Below are 19,616 nucleotides of genomic sequence, written 5' to 3'. Positions count from 1 at the left end.
TCTGGCTCGTCAAAGCCCAGTTCCCTGCAGTCTGGAGGTCTGCACTGGGCAAGGGGCAGGGGCTGTGACTGCCTTTGGAGAGAAGAGGTTGACTCAGACAAGGGCAGGAGCAGGGGAGGCACCGTCAGCTGCCATAGTTCCCAACAGAAGGTCAGGCTGGCACTGAGAAGTGGCTCTTAGCTCCCACCTCCTGACCCTTACCCTGCCTTGCCGGCCCCCTGCGCACTCCATGCCACCATGCACCCCTCAGCCCAACCACAGCCCCAAATGAGCCCTGCTCAGTTCTGTGCAGTCAAACCAGGCTCTTGGCACCTCGGTGTGTCAGCGGCCTCCCCACAATCCTCACCCCCTCCTTCTCTGCTTCTCCCTTCCAGTATTCTCCAAGCATGACGATGAGTGTGTGATCCCCCCTTCTCCGAGACGCTGAGAGAGCGGGCATTGCAGGCGGGAAGATGCCAGAAATTATGCAAGAAGTGAGGTGTCATTATCCAGGAGCTGGTGGGGAGGGCATCTCCCTGCTCCCCTCAACCCCCTCCCACCCCATCCACGCCCCCCACCTTTCCCAATTTTAGTTTCATGCAATAAAAAGGCCGAACTTTTTATTCCATAAAACATGAAGGACAAAACTCAAAAATGTATTTCAAGTCAGTGACCAGAAAAATCGCACCCCTTGCCCTTTCCCCAAAGGACCTTTTCCGTACACGACACTTTTTTGTTTTTTGTTTGGGGTTTTACCGTTGGGATTTTTTTATTTGTTTTCAGGGGGGGTTTTTTGGGGAAAATTTTTTTAAATGGAAGCTTCTAGCAAGCCCCCCACCCCAATCAACCTCTATGCTTTCTTCTTAAAAAAAAAAAAAAAAAAAAAAAAGGAAAACCAGAAGCCCTGCTGTCTGTCTGTCCCCAAGCCCTTCCACCAGAAAAGCTAGTCTAGGTGTGAGAGCCCACATTGTCTGTAGCCATCAAAAATAATAATAATAAACTGGACAGTTTACAATCGGTGGTTTCTTTCAAAAGGCCTTTTTTGGAAAGAAGAAAAGGCAGTCACCGTTTTCCACTTGGGGTTTTGGTTTGTGCAACAGGCAGGGGAGGAGCGGGAACGCGTTTGTTCTAGCTTGATTTCTACGGCAACGGCAGCGGCACGCTTGGACCTCAGAACCCAGCACCCTCATCCTGTGGCCAGAGGGGCCGGACCACCGGCCCCTTTCAGGATTCCACCACAGCCCAGCCCGTCGCCGTGACCCGGTGGCATGCACTGTTCCCAGGATGCCTTCCTCCTCCTCTCCTGGACCTCCCAGCCCCTCCTCCGCCCCCACCCCAGTCTTCCCAGTGAGAATCCTGCCAGCTGGGTGGTGGCCTGACGCAGAGTAGGAGAGGCTGCCACTGACAGGATGGCTATGACCTGGGACATGGAAACAGTGACCTCCACGTTCTGGTCCCGAGATCCTCGCATCAGCGTCATCATGTGCACCGGCTGGGGGGCTCGAGTTCCGGTTTTCTTTTTCTCTTTATTCGTCCTTTCTCAAAGATGGGATACTGACCAGAATTGCTCTGTATGTGCTTGGGACTGGATGGAAAGACTTTGGAGCAGCTGTGGGGGGTGGGGGGACACCGACAACCAAACAGACGTGCTGTCTCCGGTCCTGTTTTTATTTTCAAAAACCAACAAGCCCGACGGTGGAGCCTGTCCCCTCCCGGGAGGGTGCTCATGGCCCCGCTCACCTCATCACCCCACAGAAACCTTTGTGTCTTGCCCTGGAAGACACCCGAATTCTTTGTACATTGACATGCCCTTCTCCTTCCTCCCTCCCCTGTAGCTGGTCTTTGTTTTACTCCCTCCCTTTCTGATCCATGTATATCATATTATGTGAGATATCATCTGCCTGAAAAAAGACTTTGTGCGGATTATTGGGAACATTGTAGCTGTTTCTGTGTTTTTTCTTACCTTGTAGTCTGGTTCTGAATTAAGAGAGGAAAAAAAAAAGTAATTATGATACATTGTAGTTTGTGTACGATATATGTTGATAACGTTTTATTAAAGGGACATCTTTTTTCCGCAGCCCTTCCTGACATGTTTGGGGAACGTGGGTTGGAGTTTATTACACTGATTACAAAATGCAAGGTGACTTGTTGGGCACAGTTTTTGTTCCTGGTGCATAACAAGATGTTTTGTGTTTGAGGCGTCTGCCTTCTTTTCCTGGGCCTGCGAGTTCTGTGTTCTTGTGGAGTCGCGATGGCCTCGGCGGAAGGTGGGTTGGGAGGGAGGGAGGTATCCGTCTTACCTTAAATATTTGGGGGCCTTCTAAAAGCCATTTACCATTTCTTGTCTTGCAAACACATTTTGGTTTGCTGGAATGTTGTTTATTTTTCTGGAAGCAGGAAAAGGTTCCTGGTGCCCTCTGTTGTCTATGAGGAGTCGTTATCAGCCAGGAGAACCACAGCCACTCCCTGCTTTCTCCCCTCAGGTGGGACTGGCTTCACCCCAGGCCCCCAACCTCAAGTGCCTGCTGTTTGCGACTGGGAGGCACAGGGAGGTTGATACATATATATATATTTTTTTTCCTAAGGCTCCAAGGCACTGGGAGCCCTTGAAGGGTTTTGAGAGTAGTGCAGTCTACTTAGTAAATTTTGGAAAGTGTATGCTGGTGGCATCCTGGGAGATGAATCAGGTGGGGCTGGCAGGATATGGAGAGAGCCATTCCCAGATGACATTTAGGCAAGAAATGCTGAGGGCTAGGGTGAGGTAAGCCGCTATGGATGCTGACTTGCACGACTAGAAAGAACTTTCTTCTTCCCTGGAGCTCTGGGGACCTCATTCTAGGTTTGCAGCAGGAGTAGATGCCGGGGTGGGTGGGAGACAGAGGGTCCAAGCAAAGGGTAGGCTTAGCCCATGTTTATAAGGCCCTTAGGGGACCAGATAGCAAATTCCCAGGTTTAAATCTTGCCTTTGCTGCAACTTGCTGTGTGGCCGTGGGCAAATTAGTTGATATTTCTGTTCTCAGTTCTCTCATCTGCAAAATGGGGGCTGACGGGCTGGCTGCCTCATGGGCTGTGAGGAGGTTAGCACCGTGAAGTGCTCAGAACAGTGCCGTGCACGGACTAAGAGCAGCATGTGTTCGCTGCAAGTGATGATGTTACTCATATGTGGGGAAAGTCCAAATGGGTGTGTTGGGGAGTAGCTGGGAGGATCTAGAAGATTCCATCTGGTCCTTCCCTCTTCACCTTGGAACAAGGTTTCCTGGGCTTTTGCTCAGCACGGACACCTTTGAACTACTGGAAAAGCATCTCCATTGGAGAGATGAAGAGACTGAGGCTGTGACTAACCTGTATCAATGGTGCTGACCCAGGGCTGGGGAAAGGAGGTTGGGAGGATGGGATATTCATCTAATACCTGTGCTCCTTGGAGCAGGAGTCAGGCACAGACAAGAGCCATGGGATTGGGGTGCCTAGCTGGAGGAAGGCAGGTCACGGGGCCCAGCCTGGGGGGAGCGCCTGCTGTGTGCTGTGCTACCCCTCAGCCTGGGGCCCCTCAGCAGCCCTGCAGTTGCCGTCATAACACAAATGGCCAGGGTGCAGGTTAGTTTGGCCTTCCTCGGGGGCAGCTATCTAAGCAAAGAACTGGTTCTTGTTCACTAAGCATTTTCATCACTGCCTGGGGCCAGACCAGAGCTCTACATGAGCCAGTGGAAAGATACTGAAATGAGCAGGAGAAAAGGAAGCGTCATGCCAGTTCTTTCACAAAAAAGGGCTTCAGGCCATCACTGAGAGGTGCCGGAGTCGGGGGCCAGACCACAGCTTTCCTGCTGGAGTCATCGCTGTCTGCAGGCACTCGATTCTAGGGGTTGGCCAGCCTAGGGGGCCAGAGCTAGGACCAGGCCTGAGACAGCGGACCCCTCACCTGCCTCCCTGCTGGGCATCCCCACTGCCCCCTACCCCAGAGCCAGGAAAGAAGAAACTTAAGGCAAGTCACTGACATCAACAGCAGCACAGCCACTAAGGCGCTAGGCCAGAGCAGGGCTCCAGCTGGGGGTAAGGCTGCTCAGGCTGGCTCCCTAGTGACCTGAGAAATCCCCTGCCCCAGTCTCTGCTGTCCCATGAAGTGGTGCACCAGCTGTGTTCCCAAATTCCACAGACTCCAGGAGACTGAGCCCAGAACATGCCCGGGGTGCTCCAGAGGGCTCTGGCCCTGAACTGAGGGGAGCTGGGCCTCTTGGAGTTAAGGCCATGGGGCTCCCCTGGACTTGGGCAGAGTGGCTGGGCAGGGTGGGGTTACAGGCAGATGAGCCTTGCTCTGCCCAGCCCTGGGCTCACTGGGTATAAGCACTGGGGGCTTGGAGTTGGGGCTGGGGTTTGGAAATAAAAGACCAACGAGGGTGGGTGCTGGAAGACAGAGGTTCTGTTCTATCCTCCTCTCTATTCCCAGGGCGCCTGCGGAGCCACAGAACCTGGCATCTGGTTTCTGGAATTCAGCCATGCCCTTGATTTCCTGCCTCCATGTCAGCCCTCCAATGCCACAAAGACCATCTCACTTTTGAGCCTCCGTAGACTTCTTTCTTTCCATCCATCCACTCATGTGTTTGCTGAGCACCCCTTTTATGCCAGGGGTGGTTCTGGCACTAGGGATACAGTAGTGAACAGATACGGAAGGACGGAGATGCCGTTTGTGGAGGTGGGGCAGGCTGCGGGAAGAGCTCTGTTCTGGTGAGTTAAATTTGAGATGCTGATTTGATATCCAGTAAAGACATCAAGTAGGCAGGTCTGAACTAGAGGCATACCGTGGGAGTTGTTGCCATTTAGAGGGTCTTTAAAGTCATAAGACTGGCTGAAATCATCTAGGGAATGAATGGAGAAGAGGCTGAAGGACTGGGCCCTGAGATCTGGGGAATAGGAGCGACCCACAAAGGCGGCAGAGCAGTGAGAAGAAGACCAGGAGAGCGAGAAGAGCGAGATGCCCTGGTGACCATGAGAAGAAAAGGGGTGCAGAGAGGAGAGGGCTTCTTGCTAGTGGGGAACCCAGGTGGCTACGCCCACTGTGACTCTGGGACCAAGTCCACGCTCCTCACAGCTTCCAGGCAGCTGCAGGGCATGGAAGGGCCATGCGCACTCCTGCTTTTCCTTGTCCCTCAGCACTTCACCTCCAACTTTGCGGTACTCTGTGGATGTCTGCCCAGCCAGGGCCTTTGTTCCTGCCAGCCCCTCCTCGTTCCCACTTGCCCTTTGGAACCTAGCTCAGATGGCCCCTCCTCCTGGAAGCCTTCTGGGCCGGGATAGCGCTCTCCCTGGGTCCCCACAGCCTGGTTCAGTGTATGCCTCCCCCATCAGGCTGGGAGATCCTCTAAGCCAGGGACCATGTACAAGCCCTCTTTGTCCCCAGAATTGCCAGCACAGGTCCTGGTGCCCAGTAGGTACATGATGAGTGCTCTTGGAATAACTGGATGTTGTTGAGTAGTCGCCCCAGAATGTGCTCAGTGGCACCCCTCCCTATGGTATGCTGTCACCTGTGGGTGGATAGGTGCCCGGGTGTGGGGAAGGAGGTGGCCTTTGTGGGTATCTGCTACTGCCAATCCAAAGGAGACTACTCTGGCCGTCTCCACCCAGTACCCCGGGAGCTCCCAGAGGGCGGGGACCACATCTCCCTCATTCCGTAACTGTCGCTCCCAGCAGAACACCTGGCACACAGTAGGTGCTTATTCAATGGGCTGCCCCTAGAGGAGGTCTATGGTGAGGGACCTCAGGGCTCAATCTCCAGTCTGGACCTATTCTTGGGTTCCATCACTGGCCTAGCTGGGGAGGAGGAGACCCATGGGTCTCACGTGCATGTGGGGGTGTGGTGTGTGTGTGTGGTGGAAGTGTGACTGTGGGCATGTGTGGGAGTGTGGTGTGCGTGCATACATGTGTGTGCGCACGTGTGCGTGTGTGAGAGTGAACACGGCAGGGGCCACGTTGCTCTGACAGGCTGGCCTCTAAGGGATGGAGGTCCTGCCCTGGGCAGCAAGCCCACTCCCTGGATGTAGTCTTTGGGTATGAGGAGATGTATTCTGAGGGGAGAGGGTCCCTGGACCGGGGGGTCTTCCAGCAGTGAAGCAGGTAAGCCTTGTGGGTCATGGACATCTGAGTGTCCATGTTAAACAGAGACAGTCAGAGACACTCGGGTCACCTGCATGCTTTCTGAGACTTTCACCCACAGCAAAAAAGGAACCAGGGAGATACTGTCTAAAGTCCAAGAGGAACCTGTCCTGCTCCTTCCCAGAGCCCTGTGAGTTGTCACAGAGCCTCTGCCAAACACTTGCCCTGGGTCCAGCCTGAGCCAGCCTTGGGAGAGAACAGAGAGCAGCCTAAAGTCAGGTCCCCTCAAGCAAGCTCACCTTTCCACCAGGCTTCTGAGAACTCCAAACCCATCGACTTGAAACCTCCTTGTCGAATGGAATCTATTTGATCCAAAGGTGGGGAAACCTGGAAGGGAGGTGCCATATCCCCATTTTGCCAGCGAGGAAGCTGAGGAACTGACAGGGCAGCTGGAATACAGGAGGGGGAAAGTGGCTCTCCCCCAGCCAAATTAGAATTCCCTTGCCACTGAAGCTTGCTGGAAATGAACTGAAGAATTTTTGAATGGATCAACCAGGCACTTAAATACATGAGACAGTGAAAAATATGTTCACAATGGGAATGTCACCATTTCACTTCCAAAAGTCTGTTGCTGGAAGTTCCTATCGTGGGGTTGCACTATCCAGCATGACCTGGTGCAGCACTCTCCCTGCAGCATGCTCCTGGCTCCTTCACCAGCTCACTGGCTGGGGAACCTGCACTGGGCTGGAGGCTGGCTGAGGCCCTCAGGTTCTGCTGCATCACTTCCTCTCCTGCGTTGAATGAGGGAGTGGGGACGAGGCTGATAGACATTTGGGATTTGGAGAAGCAAGGACCTGTCTGTGGAGGGGGCAGCTGTCAAGACACAGGAGCTCCCCAGCTCTTCACACTACATCATGTGGTCTCTAAGCCTGTTTCCTCATCTCTATGGGGACAATTAAAAAACCACCAGTCCTGCCTGCCCCACTTTGCAGATCAGCTGCACTTTGCAGCTCCCTCGACACAAAAGTGCAGTTGGGCTCCAGGCTCCACAACTGAGCACTAAGGCCAGCATCCGAGCTGTCCTCATTCAGGGTGGGTTGGGAGGACAGGCTGCCCAGACCTGCCCTGCAACCCTGGCCCGCTTCCAGGCAGTCCTCAAGCTACAAGGTCATCTGCTGACGGTTCACTTACTCAGAGCCTCCATCCCGCTCGCTCAGGGCTCAAGTTCATCTCACCCTCCCTCCCCTCCAGGCAGTCTCCAGGGGCTTCAGCCTGCTCAGGATCACGCCAAGCCATCACCACCACTTGCCCCAGGATCACTGCAGTGGCCTCCAGCTGGACTCCCTACCACCATCCCGCCAGCTCCTCCTCTGTACTCCCAACGGAGTGTTCTTTAAAAAAAAAACCTTTGACTCAGCAATTCCACTGCTAGGAACTTACCCAATGGCTCTGCTGGCAAAAGTACTCTAAGATACATGAAAGAGGATGCTCACTGCAGCATTATTTCTAATGACAACTGGAAACAACCTGGACCGTCATCAACAGATACTAACACAGCTGCTCAAAAGAATGAAGAGATCCTATGTGGTGATGTGGCAAGAGCCTACGATCCGGAGACATCAGGTGAAAAAGGAAGGGCAGAACAGGCTGTAAATAGGATGACTCTTCAGTCATGTACATACATGTGTTCTTATGATACATACACATTTTCACCAAAAGCATGGAAGAAACTCGAAGCTCTGTTATCCTTAGGGAAAAGGACTAGCTAGGGACCGCCTTGGGTGGGTCGACTTATTTTTCCTTGAACTCTGAACTTTTATCATTTATGTATAATTGTTTCCTGTCTGTAAAATAAAAAGTAAAATGGGCAGCAGGGCTCAGAGTCCCCGGAGCCCAAGGTCAGCTGCCCTGGGAGGTGAGGTGCTTGGTGTTCAGGCCCCTCCCGAGCTGGCCACTCCAGCCCCAGCCAAGCCTCCGGCCTCCCCACTTCCAGTCACTCCCCGTCCCCATGGTCCTCTGTGCCTTGCTGCTTTTCCTGGTAATCCCTCAAGCCTACAAAGTAAGCTGTCAAGTGGAAAGAGCCCAAGCCTGGGAGGCAGACACAGGCTGGACGCCACTTTGCCACTGCCTAGCTGAGAGCTCCTCCAGCTGCCGGAAGTTCCCACACTAACTGCTCTCAGCAGTCCCTCAGCAGGAATTACAGCCCAACAAAGCCACCTCGCCCAAGGTCCCACCCGCTGTCGGGAAGCAGCACATATCCAATGGCTGGTGCCAGGTCAGGGGTGTTTGTAGAAGGCTCAACTCCCTTGCCTCTGGCTCCAGAGTGCCCATGAACTGGGTGAGGCCTCAGATGCAGCCACACTGAGCTTGGGCCCGCCACCCCCACCTGCTGCTGCCTTCACTCTCCACAGGTTCTGGTCCTAAAGGTTCTCCCCAAATAAAAATCTCTGCGTTTCCTCGGGAAGCTGACCTATAGCACCAGCTGGGTGACCTTGGGCAAACACTTAAATTATCCGTGTTTTCTCCTTAGGGCCCAGAACAGTGCATAGCACATGCTAGGCATGCAATAGTTTTCTTGAATATGGAAATGACATTTACCTTGTAAGGGGTGTGTGGAGATTAAAGATGCTGTGTATCAGGTGCTTGGCATGGCAGCAGTGTCTGGCACAGATTAGGACTTGACATTATTTGGACAAACAGAGGCCAGCTGAACCAGGGGTGTACTCACCCCATCATTAACCAGGATACAAGGGAGAAATCTACAATAAATACTCTAGCGAGATTTTCTGCAGTCATTGTGGAATGTGTCCACAATTTAAATAATGCCATAAGAACCTAGTGACCATCAGCGTATCTGCCATGTGGCAGACACTACACACACATAACCCGGAGTCTTCAACACCAGGTCAGTCACATTAGCCCAGGTTTCAGATGAAGAAATGGAAACAGACAGATGAAGATGCTTATCTAAGATCACAACACGGGTCCAGGGCAGAGCTGGGCTTCAGCTGGGGCAGGTCAGGCTCCAGGGCTTGGACTTGTGTGGGGGCCCCTCCTGATGGCACCCTCATACCAAACACAGGCTTCAGTGCAACACAAGGGCTCTTTATTGTCAGCGAGAGTAGCAGGCCAAACGGGCACTGAGGCTCCACGGGACCCAGGCTCTCTTCCGTGGAAGAGAGGCAAGGGAGGGTTCAGGATTCAGAGGGGTCCTCAGCTCACACAGCACCGTGCAAATATAGAGCTAAAAACTTTCTGAATGTCTCTGGCTTGAAATCAACTGGCCCAACAGGCTCCTGGAAAGAACACAGTCCATTAGGACCCTGCTACTAGGTTTAACGACAGCAATTAAAACAAGATTGGATTGAAGTAAATCTTCAGTGCCTGGACAGCAACTTTCTTTTTCTGACATCGTCTCTCTCTCAGACTAAGAAGGGGTGTTGAGGGGCTGCAGACTGGGAGGACAGGAAGCATTCCCAGCCCCCTTCAGCCAAAACAGCTGTTGACACTGCTCTGCTCCCGAGGCCCTCTCACTTCAACCACCAGGAGCAAATGGGCTGTTGCCCTCTCTAATCCCAGGGACAATCATCCCTCACCCATTCCACACACATTTACTGGGCACCTGCTTTCTTTCTACTGGGCCTATGTCCTGTGCTAGAGACAGAGACACAGCAGTAACTTGACTCTGGTTCCTGTCCCCAAGGAGCTTATGGTCAGCTGTTCAAATAGTGAAAATGAAAGGAGACAGACCCCACTGCAGAAGTAGGAAAAAGAAGAAAGCAGGGAGAAATGACTAACTTGCCGACATTTATATGTGGAAGGGCAAGCAGAATGGGGCAAAAAGAAAAAGAAAACGAAGGAGACTTCAGAAAGCCCAGCACATGCAATAGAAGAAGAAGAAATGAAGGCAGGAAGAGCAAGATCGGGCTGGAGCCCAGGGCGAATGCTGAGGGGTGGAGTGGCAGGAGATGAGGCTGCAGAGGTGAGGAGGAGCTGTCTCCAAACCACAACAGGCCCAGCCCTGAGTCAGTATCCTGGAAGGGAGAGGCTGAGGAAAGAGAACCTGAAGACACAGAGTCAGGAGGGAAAACGTGACTAAGAGCAGAGAGCATGGAGGTGGCTGCTGTGACTATGCAGGTGAACTGAGGGTGTCCGGGGCCAAAGCAAAGGGCACAGACCCGACAGGCATTTCAGGTGGAAACAGCACTGAGCTGCTGGAGAACTAGTTCAAGAACGGACCTGCTGAGAATGTTCAAAGGCTCAGCGACTCCATTTAGCAAGCCCATACTCAGGCCTGTGTGGGACCTAGTTGGTCCCAGAGCAGGCAGTACCCCTACTCCGCTTTCTCAGTCCCTGACCCTGCTATAGGTCTCTCCAGGGTGCATATCACTGCCTGATGCTCTATCAGGAATTTATTTAGATACTGCTACTGCCCACTACACAGAGAGCAGGCCTGGACCCTGTCAGCTGAGCAGTGGGGTGCAGCAGTGATGGTGCCACAGGAGGAACTCCGTATCTGTGGGATGAAACAAATGAATGCATCCCCACAGACCCTGCCCTCAAGGATCTAGGAGCTTGGAGTTCTGTTTGGCGGAAGAAAAAAAACGTGAAGAGATTCTACACACAGCACTGTGATCGTGCTGTGATGGGGGAATATGGAGGCCAGGGCAGCCCACCTGAGGCACTTAAGTGAGGGTTGGGATGGGGGCGGTGGTGGTCAGAAGTTTCCCAAAATAAGAAACACTTATGCTAAACCTGGAAGGACAAGTGGAGGACAGCCTGACAAAGACTAATGGGGAGGGGAGAAGGCAAGAAGCCTCCTAGATAAAAGGAGCAGCACCTACAAAGGCCAAAGCTAATGAAGCCGCAGAGCACCCTGGGAGCTGGGAGGAACTGGATTGGCTGGAGGGTGCAAAGGGAAGCAGGAGCTGGAGTGGAGCACTGGGCAGGGCCTTAGGTAGGGGCGGGACTGAAGGAGTCCTCCAGGCAGAAATCCTGGGTGGGAAGTCCCCAGGGCCAGGGCTCTACTCAGAGCACCCCGGCAATCCCACCTGAGGCTCACACCAGGTAGGAGGAGGCAGGGCCCTCCTGGGTCAGGCGGGAGATGGCTCAACTTACCACAACCACTCTCTTTTTGATCACTGGGAGACACCAAAAATGCTGATAGAGGAGCTGGTCTGAGTCCACCCAGGCCAAATTCTTGACACCCTCGTTAGAGGACAGGTCTGTGGTATTCAGTTGAAACACCAGGAAATGGAAGACACGTCCATCTGTGCCCACGCTCTGCACCACCACGGGCTGCTCCAAGACCTTGGCATCATTCTGAGAGGAAAAGGGGAAAAGGAAAACAAATCAGAAGCTGTGGAGTGTAAGGAACAGCACGGCCCAGGCAGCTTCCAGTTCTGCCCTTTACAACGTCCACCTACGTCCACTGAATGGCTTCTCTTTGGGGCAATTAAAATAGAATGAGGAGTTCAGGGCACTGTCCAGGGCTGGGCCTTCTTCACCCAGGCTGGCTGTGCCTCATGGCCCCAGGGTGCCTGCTCTTCTATTTGAGCACATCAGAGTAATAGTTCCTGCCACTGAGAGGCAATTTCCAGGCAAGCCAGAGTTCAGGCAGGCCAGCTGGGGGGTTAATGACAGAAATCCCTCAAACTCTTGGCGTTACTTGCTGAGGACCACAGTGACATCAGCTATCAAATGTGAATCCGGAGGGTCAACGGATAGATGTAATCTCATTCAGTTCTCACTCCATTTGACGGATGAGGAAACTGAGATTCGGTGAGGTAAAGTGACTTGCCTGAAATCACAAAGATGGGTGGTGTAGAATCCAAACAGGCTCATGCCAGACCACACACTGCCCCCACGTCCCTGCCTTGCTTCTAAGGGCCTGGCAGTCACATTCACTGGGCTTCATGCTTACACTGCAACTCAATATGGGCCATATTTCTGGAGTATCCATCCAGCCATGCCAGCGTCAGGATTTCACCAGTCAGTTCCTACTACTGATCTCTTCTGGTTACTGCCACTTGGTAATAGGAGTACTACCTAAAATCATTTACTGAAGGCCTCTCAGGTGCCAGGCATCTTGCCAGTTTTACATCAGGTCACCTCTACTCTCGTAAAGCTAGAGGTATATTCCCACTAACAGATAAGGAAACTGAGGTTCAGAGAGGTGGTATAATTTGCTCCAGGTCACCCATGGGGTGTGACGTGGGATCAGACTCCATGCTATTAAGTCACTGAAAGCCCTGTTGTTCTGGTCTAATCCTGGTGTCCCAGTGTATCTAATAGTGGTACCTCATTATTCTCAGTGGTGTCCCAGTATGGGAGATAAATCGTATGGTGACCTGCTGAGACTTTGCAGCAATCCAGTTTGGTGACTGCTACTCAATGAATGAAGATTCAACAGGCAGGCCCCATGAAGTAGGCCATCCTTGATTCCACCCCACTGGGGCTGAATCTGGCATTAGGAATACCTAATGTCAGACCTCAGTGTGGGCCACACTGGGGCTTTTGGCCTTAGAAATACCTGTTCTTAGCTGCATGAAAAATAAATAAAAAGAGAAGTACCGGTAAGTGTTAGCCGAGAATTCTGTATTGACTCTTATCTCCCTCTACAGATCAATAAAACTGCAGGTAGTACATAAATTTCTCAGCAATTTTACCTTTTACATGGAGGCTCTTCCCATAATTGCTCAACTTCACATCCCCAGGAATAATTTGTACCTGGAGGGGCTGAAGGAGGCCTCTGCTCCTACCCAACTTGGTGGTAATTAGTGGTATCGTTGCTACCCAGGCTCTGATGCCAATAGCTGGCACAGAGGCTACACTGAGTCTGCAGGCCTGGGACCAGGGTTGTGACTATCTCTGCCTCCTTCTCCTGCCTGAGTTGGGAGTAGCACATCCTTCAAAACTGGAGAGATCACGGTTCCAAGCTTTGCTTCCCCACTCATTAGCTGTGGGATCTTGGGCAAGTTACCTAACCTTTCAGAGCCTTCAGGAATTGGAATAAGACAGTTGTCCTAGGATTGGAAAGACACAAGAAGGTCATATGAAGATCTGACTTCATATGAATTTCTTAGCTGTGTGTCCCTGGGCAAGTTCCTTAGCCTCCCTGAGCCTCAGTTTCACCACCTGTAAAATGAAGCTAATGACATCTGCCACATGGGGTTAAAAAACTACAAGGATTAAATAATGCTGTGTTCTGAAATTTCAGTTCAGTGGTCTTTTTTTTTTTTTTCCTTTGAGGCAGAGTCTCACTCTGTCACCCAGGCTGGAGTGCGATGGTGCAATCTCAGCTCACTGCAGCCTCCGCCTCCTGGGTTAAAGCAATATTCATGTGTCAGCCTCCCGAGTAGCTGGGATTACATGTGCATGCCACCACACCCAGCTAATCTTTGTATTTTTAATAGAGTCGGGGTTTCGCCATGTTGGCCAGGCTGGTCTTGAACTCCTGGCCTCAACTAATCCTCCCACCTCGGCCTCCCAAAGTGCTAAGATTACAGGCATGCACCACCACACCCAGCTAATCTTTGCGTTTTTAGTAGAGACGGGGTTTTGCCATGTTGGCCAGGCTGGTCTCCAACTCCTGGCCTCAAGTGATCCTCCCACCTCGGCCTCCCAAAGTGCTGGGATTACAGGCGTGAGCCACCGTGCCTGGCCAGTTCAGTGGTTTTTAAATTCGAGCTTGTAGCAGCATCAATGGGGGGCTTATTAAAATGCTGATCGCTGGGCCCCAACCCCAGGGTTTCTGATTCAGCAGGTCTGGGGGTAGGTCTGAGAGTATGCATTTTCAACAAGTTCCCAGATGATACTCCTGCTGCTAATCCAAGACTATATTTTACAAACGAACCACTGATTTTTTGTTAATAATAACCCTAAATAAATGTGTGGTATGCAGCAGGTGCTCAGTCTGGGCAAGGCCCATTCCACTCCCTATTCATTTGGCTAACCATGGCTCTCCAACTCCCCCTAGGACAAATAATATGGGAAACAGTACTTTTCCTCATTCCTGCTCTAGAAAAGACTCACGCTCTAACCAAGACCTGGGGGTCCAGCAGTGGCTCTCATGAACTCCCTACCCCAACATCCCAAACCAGGGATCTGGTGTCCCAGGCCTGCTTGAGGGCTACCATACAGCCCTCCCTTCCCTGGAGGCCTCTGCTCCCAGAGCCAAGTTTTTCCCATCTTAGGACAGCTCTCTGTGACAAGTTAGTCTGTATTCCATACCATTTAGGTCCCTGAGACCTCCTCTTAGGATCAGGGGCTACCACCAAGGAGTATCTTGGGTCCCCAGCACCCATCCTGAGTTGGCGGGCAGGGCTTGGCCATCTCTATTGCTCCACTTCCTCCCACCTGTGCTCCACTTCTGCCACTACAAGAACAGAGGCAGCATGCTGCAGCACAAATAACTGAAGACTTCAGAGTGGGGCAGACCTACCTGCAGTCCTATCTCCATCACTTAGTGCTGTGTAATGCTGGATCAGCTGCACGGCCTCCCTGTAATTCTATGGCATAGCGTGGAAAGTGGGGACTTCAGTAAAACATGTGGGCTACTGTGGTCAGGTGAGCTACTTAGGTGAAGCACAGGCAGTCAGCCCCTAGTGATGTCGGCTCATCTCCACAGAGTGGGCTGAAGTACTCCTCCCTAAAACTCCTCAGTCAAGCAATCAGTTCCCCTACATCCCTTTTCTTCCTCTGAGCAATAACCTTAAGGGAGGAGACCAACACGGCGTAGAGCAGCTCAGTGGTCTTCTTCACATACGTACCCCATAGAGGAGCCGGGCCTGAGCCAGGGCACTGCCAAAAGCAAACAGGATCATCTTGGCCCGCAGCTGATCTGGCTGAAAGCGGCCCCGTCGTACATTGGCTTTGTCCAGTAAGTACAGGGTATGGGGATAGGGGTAAGGATAGCCTTCCCGGAATCCTGCAAGAGACACAATTATGTGGAGGGGTGGAAAGGATTCATCAGCCTGCCGTAAAGCCTCAGGAAAGTCACCTCACCTTAGCCCAGGGACAGGTGCTACACAGAGACTCAACAAAGGTGGGCACTATCACTATAGCTCAGGGGCTGGCAAACTTCAGCCTGCTGGCCAAATCTGGCCTGCTGCCTATTTTTGTAAATAACATTTTTATTGGAGCACAACCACAGTCATTCATTTACGTATGACTATTGGGTAGCTGTGACAGAGACCATATGTGGCCTGTAAAACCTAAAATATTTACTATTTGGCACTTCACAGAAAATGCCTGCCAACCTGTTATAGGTGCTTCTTGCAAGCTAGTTCTAACTCCACAGCTTTCTCTCTCATTCTGGCACACAGATGACAGTGATGTTAGGAGAAGGAGAACTTGAAATCTGTGGTAATTATTAAAAAGAAAACAAGGCGGCCGGGCATGGTGGCTCACGCCTGTAATCCCAGCACTTTGGGAGGCCGAGATAGGCGGATCATGAGGTCAGGAGATCAAGACCATCCTGGTTAACACGGTGAAAACCCATTTCTACTAAAAAAATACAAGAAATTAGCTGGGCATGGTGATGGGCACCTGTAGTCCCAGCTACTCGGGAGGCTGAGGCATGAGAATAGTGTGAACCCAGGAGGCGGAGCTTGCAGTGAGCCGAGATTGCACCACTGCACTCTAGCCTGGGTGACAGAGCGAGACTCCGTCTCAAAAGAAATAAACAAAAAAAAAAAAAACAAAAAAGAAAGCAAGTCATTTGCAAAATTTACTATTTTAATATTAGTGACAAATGACTTGCCTCATCATTCACAATTAACCCACACAACACTAGTGCTGAGAATCAAAGTTTAGCACTTGTTCCTCTCAGCCATGACCTTATCAAGTCATGATTCTCTTCTCTCGCATGGCTATGAGTAACTCTTGGTAGGCTGGGAACTTCTAGAATAAGTGATCTGGATCAGTGAATATGGGTGAAAAGAAGGAAGGAAGAGGTTGGGAAGGTTGGGCCTGGTGGCTCACGCCGGTAATCCCAGCACTTTGGGAGGCCGAGGCGAGCAGATTGCTTGGGCCCAGGTGTTTGAGACCAGCGTAGGAAACATAATAAGACCCTATCTCTAAAAAGAATACAAAAATTAGCCAGGTGTGGTGGCACACACCTGTGGTCCCAGCTACTCAGGAGCTGAGGTGGGGGGATTGCTTGAGCCTGGGAGGTCAAGGCTGCAGAGAGCAACAATCGTGCTACTGCATTCCAGCCTGAGTGACAGACTGAGACCCTGTCTCAGGAAAAAAAAAAAAAAAAGAGGCTGGGAAAATAATGTAGGCTCTGAAAAGCCTAGAGGAGGCATGGCTCTGCTGCATGTTTGGTACTTCAGTCTGCTCAGGTACTTGACACAGGTAAATATCTAGAACTCACTCCGTGCCAAGCTCTAAGACAGGTACCAGGAATGGAGGCCAAGCAGAGCTTGCCACTGTCTTTGAGGAGCTCACAGTTTAGAGGGGAGACAGACAGGAAAACTGACCATATCTGTATGGAGGGACATGTCAAGATGTGAGGTGAGTCAGGGGCTATGGGAGGACAGTCAGAAAGAGCCTGATGAGACTGGAAGATCCCAAAGTACTTCTGAGAGAAAGTGATTCCTAAGATGAACTGTGAAAGATGACAAGTAAGCAAGCTGAAGACCAAAAGGAAAGAATGGTCAAGAGCTCCAGGCAAAGGGAGAGGAAGTGCCAAGGCATGGAGGTGAGAAAGGGCATGATGAATTCAGCACAGTCACAAGAAATGGGGCAGGTGGGGGAGGACGCAAAGATGAGGCTGGGGATGGGGCAGAGACAAGATGTGAAGGCTCTTTCATGTCAGCAAAGGAGTTCCAACTTTACTCAATAGAAAACGGGAGGTGGGCATGAAGATAGATGGGATGAAGGTGGTGTTGGGGAAAGGCTACTCTGGAATTGTGAACTAAATGGACCAGAGAGAAAATAATGTGGGGTCAGATTGACCAGCTGGGATGCTGTGGCAATAGGCTAGGTAAAGGACAGTAAAGACTGACCTAGGTTGTGGTTGTGACAATGAAGGGGTTTATGAGGAAGATGCTACAGCTCATGAGGACGGAGTGGATGGCAGGAAGTGGGGGCCAGCCTAGTCTCACTCCCTTGTGATGTCTTGGCTGACTGAGTACATGGTGGTCCCTGGCTTGCTGGAGTTTGGATCAATGGCCCCATTCAATGTCCACGGGGCTTTCTCAGTCCTTAAAGGGGGTTGGCCAGAGTTTACAAGGTAAACAGAAAGTGGGTGCCTCCATGGGACCTATGAATAAAGAAAAAGCCTTGGTCAAAAGCCCCTCAAATGCCCAATGATACAGTTTGTTGAAGAAAAGAAAAAGCCCCTCAAGCCATTCTGATGTAACAGAGTTACTTCTCCAAGGTAAAAAGTAAAGTTAGCCTTTGAGCAAATCACTTAACCTCCCTGAGTTGCAGTTTCTTTGCCTATGAAATGGAGACAATAGTACTTGTCTCATGGGGCCACATGGATCCTAGGAGATAGGTAATACACGCGAGGTGCCTAGCGCCTAGCAAGTTCTTAGTATATCCTTTCCCTCCAGAAAAAGCATGTCCTTCTCCCCCACACTGCCTAAAAGTCCAAGACATTGATCCTCACCTGTGTCATCTTTCACATCATAAACATTGCATTCATGAAGATCAATGACAGGTGATATGGGGTAGAAGGTCTCTAGAACATGATTCTTAGTAGCTTCAACCTCCTCTCTGGAGGCGATGGTGGGCAAAGGATCCTTGGTGCTCAGTCGGGCTCCACCAGAACCACGGACTTGAAGGAGAAGAGACTCTAAAAGGGAGAAAAATGGTTACTCTAACCTGGTAGTAATGACTTTCGCAGCTGGGCACAGTAGCTCATGCCTATAATCCTAGTACTTTGGGAGGCAAAGGCAGGCGGATCATTTGAAACCAGGAGTTCTGGGTCAGCCTGGGCAACATGACGAAGCCCTGTCTCTACTAAAAAATACAAAAAAATTGGCCGGGCACGGTGGCTCACGCCTGTAATCCCAGCACTTTGCGAGGTCAAGGCGGGCGGATCACGAGGTCAGGAGATTGAGACTATCCTGGCTAACACAGTGAAACCCTGTCTCTACTAAAAATACAAAAAATTAGCCGGGCGTGGTGGCGGGCGCCTGTAGTCCCAGCTACTCAGGAGGCTGAGGCAGGAGAATGGCGTATACCCAGGAGACAAAGCTTGCAGTGAGCCAAGATCATGCCACTGTACTCCAGCCTGGGTGACAGAGCGAGACTCTGTTTCAAAAAAAAAAAAAAAAGTTAGCCAGGAGGGGTGGTGCATGCCAGTAATCCCAGTTACTAGGGAGGCTGAAGCACGAGAATTGCTTGAACCTGGGAGACAGAGGTTGCGGTGAGCCAAGATCATGCTATTCCACTCCAGCCTGGGCAACAGAGTGAAACTCTGTCTCAAAAAACTTAAAAATTAATAATAATAATAATAATTAAAGACTTTCTCAATTCTGCAAAGTCTAAAGCCTTCATCCTCCCATGTGCCTCAAGTCATTTATAGCATTTCTAGACCACCAGCCTAATCACAGAACACATAACTAAGTTAGGATGTTAATCCTGGGATCCTTAAGAGGGGATGAACCAATGCATTCTTCTTCCTGTGTTCCCTTCCCAATAAACCCTGAGGGCTGATGGTCTCTGGGGAACGAAGCCTGCACCATCCAGATCTTCCTGAGCACCTGCTCTAACCCAGAGATGCGTGAGAGTTACTCTCTCCTCTCAAGGAGCCCACCAGGTAGTGAGTGCTGCAGTGAAAAGGATGAAACATATTCAAAAATTGTACAGGTGGGGAAAACTGAACTTCTCTGGGAATGGGAAGCTCCCTGAAAGCAGCAATGCCTTAAAATGACACCTGGAAGGACAGGTAAGAGCAGAGATTCTCAACTGCAGCACTATTCACATTTGGATCAGATAATTCTTTGGTGGAGTAGGGGGAGGGAATGCCTCCCCCTACTGTGTACTGTGGGATGTTTAGTAGCATCCTGGCTTCTACTTACCAGATGCCATTTGAACTCCCTCCCCATCCCATGTCCCCACACCCCATCCACATCATATCAAAGATGTCTCCACACACTGCCAAATGTTCTCCGGAGGGAAAAGCTGTCCCTAGTTGAAAACCACTGAGTAAAAGCTTGCCAGGCAAAGAGAGGGGGAAAAGCACTCTAGTCAAGGAGGAATAATGTGCAAAGGCACAGGTGCAGGCAACTCTGTGGCAGAATTTAGGGAGAGAAATCCAGGTGACTAGAGTAGGATACAGCAGGGAAGGAGTGATGGAGAGAGAGAGGAGCACTAAGACTAGAGGTAGTCTTACCTTTTTTTTTTTTTATTGAGACGGAGTCTCGCTCTGTCCCCCGGCTGGAGTGCAGTGGCATGATCTCAGCTCACTGCAAGCTCCGCCTCCCGGGATCACGCCATTCTCCTGCCTCAGCCTCCTGAGTAGCTGGGACTACAGGCGCCCACCACCACGTCCGGCTAATTTTTTGTATTTTTAGTAGAGACGGGGTTTCACCGTG

General features: G+C 51.2%; 2 protein-coding genes across 3 annotated transcripts in view; one reads left to right on the top strand and one right to left on the bottom strand.

Moving 5' to 3' along the window:
* SSBP3 (single stranded DNA binding protein 3) overlaps positions 1-994 on the top strand; it is a 200,671-nt gene extending 199,677 nt beyond the window's left edge. For both annotated transcript variants that reach the window (XM_011973820.1, XM_011973821.1), the window contains one exon: positions 375-994. In XM_011973820.1, the coding sequence (XP_011829210.1) occupies positions 375-404 (30 nt within the window). In that variant the 3' untranslated portion in view covers positions 405-994. The remainder of the gene's footprint in view (positions 1-374) is intronic.
* An 8,153-nt stretch (positions 995-9,147) lies between these two features.
* The window catches only part of MRPL37 (mitochondrial ribosomal protein L37), a 19,280-nt gene continuing 8,811 nt past the window's right edge, over positions 9,148-19,616 (bottom strand). The window contains exons 4-7 of the mRNA XM_011973819.1: positions 17,684-17,869; positions 14,835-14,992; positions 11,182-11,385; positions 9,148-9,359 (exon numbers count right to left, since the gene is read on the bottom strand). Of these exons, the coding sequence (XP_011829209.1) occupies positions 9,282-9,359; positions 11,182-11,385; positions 14,835-14,992; positions 17,684-17,869 (626 nt within the window). The 3' untranslated portion in view covers positions 9,148-9,281. The remainder of the gene's footprint in view (positions 9,360-11,181; positions 11,386-14,834; positions 14,993-17,683; positions 17,870-19,616) is intronic.

Source organism: Mandrillus leucophaeus, unplaced genomic scaffold, assembly GCF_000951045.1.
Source record: "Mandrillus leucophaeus isolate KB7577 unplaced genomic scaffold, Mleu.le_1.0 Scaffold14, whole genome shotgun sequence".
In the NCBI taxonomy this organism is placed as follows: Eukaryota; Metazoa; Chordata; class Mammalia; order Primates; family Cercopithecidae; genus Mandrillus; species Mandrillus leucophaeus.
The sequence above is the reverse complement of the archived record's forward strand: the minus strand, read 5'-3'. Positions and strand labels throughout refer to the sequence as shown.